The sequence below is a fragment of the Trichechus manatus genome, unplaced genomic scaffold (genome assembly GCF_000243295.1).
Source record: "Trichechus manatus latirostris isolate Lorelei unplaced genomic scaffold, TriManLat1.0 scaffold00011, whole genome shotgun sequence".
Lineage (NCBI taxonomy): Eukaryota > Metazoa > Chordata > Mammalia > Sirenia > Trichechidae > Trichechus > Trichechus manatus.
The window spans coordinates 1,546,577-1,551,839 of NW_004443947.1; the positions used below are offsets into that span (position 1 = coordinate 1,546,577).

Below are 5,263 nucleotides of genomic sequence, written 5' to 3' on the forward strand. Positions count from 1 at the left end.
TTTGTTCTGTAAGCCTTCACCTGAAGTACAATAAAAAATTTTTTAAAAAAGTGAAAAATTATGCAGCTATAAAAAGTAAGGAAGTTTTCAATGCACAGACATGGGAAAATTTCCAAAAAGTGAAAAAAGGAAGTTACGGAACAGTATCTATAGTATGTTACTTTTAATTAAAATAATTAGGGAAAGGAGGGTAAGTGTATATTTGGACTTACATAAAGAAAGTATGGAAAAACAGATTAATAACAATTGGTTACCCACTGGAAAGAAGGGTAGAGAGTGGAGCAGAACAGAACAAAGGACGAAGTTATTTAATTTTTTTGAATCTTGTGAATATATAACCAATTCAGAAACTAAATTACATATTTTAAGGCTAGAATAAAATCACAAAACCATTCTAATAGAAAAAAGGGAGCTCAAGATCAAATTTTAGCCCCTACTTTTCCAGCTATTTTAAAGATAAGGTATCTGAAATTCAAACAGAAGTATTAAATAAGAAACAAACTAGAGTAATTAAAGGAAAAACTCTAAACCAACACTTTAAAATTCAAAATAACTTGTAAGCATTATTTAGTTATTTCAGCTTTAAACTATCAAAAATTATATAAATTTGAAGATTTAAGAAGAAACAACTGTACTAAAAAATTATTCTGGACAATGTAAACTTTAGGTGATAAGTAACATCTTTCTGGAGTCTATAGCTAGAATAATAGAAAATTTTTTAATCATAAAGTAAAACAAGCTGTTAAAAATAAAAACATAAAATGTTAATAACCATTCATAAAATGCTAGAAAGATAAAATGGGTTATTACTAAACGCAACCAAAATTGGGTTATAGTAAAGGCAACTGCAAGTTTACAATTTGATACTGTATTTTATCATGTATAATCAAGTAGAAGTATTACCTTTCATTTTTGAGTGTGTGTTAATCAACGGATCAGAACAAATCTTGCAGGGCCACCATGGGCGTCTCTTGAATTTTGCCCAGATGAGATCTCCAACTTCATACTTCAGTGGCGTAGACTTTTTCTTGGGTTGACACTTTAGACAGACAAAACAAGGGACAACAATGAGAATCAAAACCATTTGCAACAGTGTTATCATCTTCCTACTACCCTTCTGGGAATGCAACCCCCTAAAAAATCTAGGTGAAAACACTCTTGCCTAACAACTACAAAAAAAAACTAAGTTATCTTTCCTGTATATAGTAGTAGCCCTGTATATAGTAGTAGCTCTTAATTTATATTCATATTACATAAGCAGTTTATCTAAATTTGGAGGAAAAAATATTAAGCCATTTTGATTTATGAAGAGCTAGAGAATGAAATAATGGATAAATAGAATCATCCCAAGAAAAAGATATCATTGCCCTAGTCCTTGGATCACATCATAAGAATACAGGAAAAAAAAAAAAGACAAGAATGAGAAAATTATATAAAGAGTTTTTAACAATGTAAACAGACTGTGGTCTCTTCTGCTTGTGATATTCTACATACTTTTCAGAAAAAGGTGTTTCTATTATTAATGGACATAACAGCTCTAGTGCAACAATCCTGAAAGCCATATACAAGAATCTAGCAATATCAACGCAATGAACCTAGATTTCTCCCAGGATGCACATGGAAGATGCATCCAGAACACTGTACCACAACACTCCCTGGGTGACCGTTCACACAGAATATGATATGCATGAAGATCCTTGGAACTGTGAATGCAGAGACCTTGGCTGAATCTTTTTCCTAAAGTATATGCCTAATTGATCTGCGATGGAAATGCCTCCATCTTAGCTCTAAAGTTGTGTTCATGCCTTTAGGGCCTACACTCAACCAATGATACAATCTCCTGCTTTAAGTACACCTGAGGTGCTACCCTAGTGTGCCATTAATGAGTTGCAAGTGTGATAAGACAGTGACTCCTTCAATTTTCTGGGAAACCAAAGAAACAGCTAGAGTACCTGGGCTAAAAGCAACCTCCTCATTTATCGTTTTGTTGTTGTTAGGTGCCGACAAGTCAGTTCCGAATCACGGCAACCCCATGTGTTACAAAGCAGAACTGCCCCATAGGGTTTTCTTGGCCGGAGAACCGCTGGGTGGGTTAACAACCTTTCTGTTTAACAGTACAGCGCTTAACCACTGTACCACCAGGGCTTACCCTAGGAGGCCATATAAATATTTTCCTTTTCTGTAAGCACCATGTCTTGAAAAAGGCAACGGTGAGCTCCTCCTTAGGCTCAATCTTCCCTTCTTAACCTAAAAATGTACCCACCTGGAACACAGTAAAGTGTTTAATAAAGAATTTGCTCAACTAATTCACTGAAATCATTCAAATAAACGATGAATTATGTCCCATCTCAAGAATGTCATAGAAGGACTGGGCTCAATCAGATGATTAATAAGTTATCATTCCACTTTAAGACTCTGCTTTCAGATGAAAGTAACCTAAATATCACAGAACGCCCTACTGACAACACTATAATTAGTTCTTCATTTATATAGAGCTGTCTAGGAACAAGACAGAATTTACACCTTATTAAATAAAAGCCCCAAAGATCCAGTTTTGCCTGTTTTCAGTTTGTAAATTAACAGAAAGAATATGATTTCAAAACTAGTTGGCTTGGAAACTCTAAAACCAAGATGCTAAGGCCCAATGGGAAAACAAATCTTTTATTGGCCTGTATTAAAAAGTACAATCTGAGTAGGTTCATAAGCTTCGGATATAATTTGATTTGTGATCATTTAAATATAATTTATTGGCAATCATTGCTAAATATGAAACTTGCTTGTTTATTCAAGTCCTAAATGACTTTAAATACAGTAACTAACATTTACTTGATGGTTGTTACGTGCCAGGCAGTTTCTCTTTTAATCCTCTTAAGGTAAATACTGTATTACTATCCCTATTTTACTATATGCTAACATCACGAGTCCCTGAGTAGCACAAATAATTAAGAGAGAGGCTACTAACTGAAAGGTTGGCAGTTTGAATCCACCCAGAGGTACCGTAGAAGAAAGACCTGGCAAGCTACTTCCAAAGATAAAAGCCAATAAAAACCCTATGCAGCAGAGTTCCACTCTGAAACACATGGGGTCACAATAAGTCAAAATCGACTCCACAGCAACTGGTTTGGCTTTTGGTTACGATCATATAGTTAGTAAGTGGTAAAGCCAAGACTAAAACTTGGGCAGTACAATTCCTGAGCGCAAACTCTTAACCACAATAAAACCTCATGATATTATATGCTTTATGACAAATTCAGCCATAACCAATCTATGACACCGTGTTAGTTCTATCTTTCCCTCATAGTACTACTACAAACGAATTATACTGTATTATCAGGAAGTATAGCCATAAAACAATAGAGAGGGAAGAAAGAACATGAGTGGTAGCAGGAAAGAAAAAAGCCAAGGTTCACACAACCAAGCAAAACAGTAACATGAATTCTATCTTCTGATTCCATCACTAATTATATCATCTTTAACCGATCAGTTAATTCAGCCTCGGTTTCCTAAACCATGAAGTGGGAAAAACAACACCTGCACTACCATGAATTATCAACATGAAAATAACTACTAATCTACTCCTGTATTTTAACCTGTAGAAAATAATTCAAATAACAACTGTAGAAAAAGATATTTAACCAAGTTATTTATTAAAACAAAAAGTTAATATCCAATAACAGAACTGTTAAACAAATTAGGCGAGAATAATTCAATGAAATACGCAAAGTGCACATGAAGTCATGAGATACTGAAAATGTAATAGTGACACATACAATATAACAACTATTTAGAAACTATGCCAAAACTGTAATAATGATTAAAAAAAAGTCAGAAAAACACAAATAAAAAAGTTTCATTAGTAAAGACTTTTAGAAACTTACATTTATTTTCTCCTTACTACCTTGATATTTATACCACAATGACCAAATAAGATATATATGCAAACCTATTGAGAAAAAAATGTCCGTACAAATACATACTGTTAATGCTATTATTCACGAACAATATCCAAATCCAACTGACCTGGATATATATAGCTAGACACACACCAGAATTCCAGACAAAAGAGAGGTCTCCAAACATGAAAATAGATAAAATAAGAGCAAGGCTTCTCTTCAGAACAGCCAGAAAAATTTACCTTGGAAAGAAATGAAACCAAAAAACCAAACCCGTTGCTGATGAGTTGATTCTGACTCATAGTGCCCCTACAGGGCAGAGTAGAACTGCCCCACAGGGTTTGAAAGGCTGTAATCTTTATGGAAGCAGACTGCCACATCTTTCTTCTAGAGTCGCAGGTAGGTTTGAACCACTGAAAGGTTAGCAACTGAGCACTTAACCACTGCGCCACTACGGCTCCTTTGGAAACAAACAGACTACCAAATACCTCCCATTTTTAAACTCATAATTCAACTATACACAAATTTACTAAACATCAACACATAAAGCTCAACAACAGACAGAAACCTTAAGCCACAATTACTGACCCAAAGACAGTTAGGGATATCCAGGAAGACTTGACTGAAGAAGTAGCACCTTGAGCTCAGACTGGCATGAGGAAGATTTCCAAACGTTTTTCCCAGTCTCTATATGTCCAATCAAAAGTACTAACTATACTGGTGCCAAGTCTTTTTACATACATTATCTTGTAATCTTCATAACATTATGAAGTAACATTATTTTCATTTTATAGATACAGAAATAGAGGCTCAGAGAGATCAAGTCACAACTGGAAAGACTAGGATTTAAGCCCACATCTTATTACCAGTAGTCCTTGACTTACGATGTATTTGAGTTATGATGAACCACACAACTGTCAGGTTTTTTTTGTTTTTGTTTTTGTTTTGTACATCTTATCGTTAGTAGCATAATGGTTAAGAGCTTGGCTGCTAACCAAAAGGTTGGCAGTTTGAATCCACCAGCCACTCCTTGGAAATCCTGTGGGGCAGTTCTACTCTGTCTTACAGGGTTGCTTTGAGTCAAAACTGACTTGACAGCAACAGGTTTGGGTTTTGGGTTTAGGGGCTGGTAGAGGAGGGATTGATTGAGAGTTACTGCTGAAGGGTACTGAGATTCTGTTTGGAGTGATGTAAAATTTCCAAAAATGGATAGTGGTGATAACAGCACAACATGGTGGATGTAGTTAATGTCACTAAACTGTACACTTAAAAATGGTTTAACAAAAGAACTAGATGGTGCCCGGCTACCACCAATGACTGCCCTCACAGGGAACACAACAGAGAGTCCCTGATGGAGCAGGAGAAAGGTG

The 5,263-nt window shown here is 35.3% G+C and overlaps 1 protein-coding gene across 9 annotated transcripts in view; it reads right to left on the bottom strand.

Moving 5' to 3' along the window:
- NSD1 (nuclear receptor binding SET domain protein 1) overlaps positions 1 to 5,263 on the bottom strand; it is a 179,568-nt gene that overhangs the window by 106,585 nt on the left and 67,720 nt on the right. For all 9 annotated transcript variants that reach the window (XM_004371155.1, XM_004371154.2, XM_023726470.1 and 6 more), the window contains one exon: positions 904 to 1,039. In XM_004371155.1, coding sequence (XP_004371212.1) covers positions 904 to 1,039 — 136 coding nt within the window. The remainder of the gene's footprint in view (positions 1 to 903; positions 1,040 to 5,263) is intronic.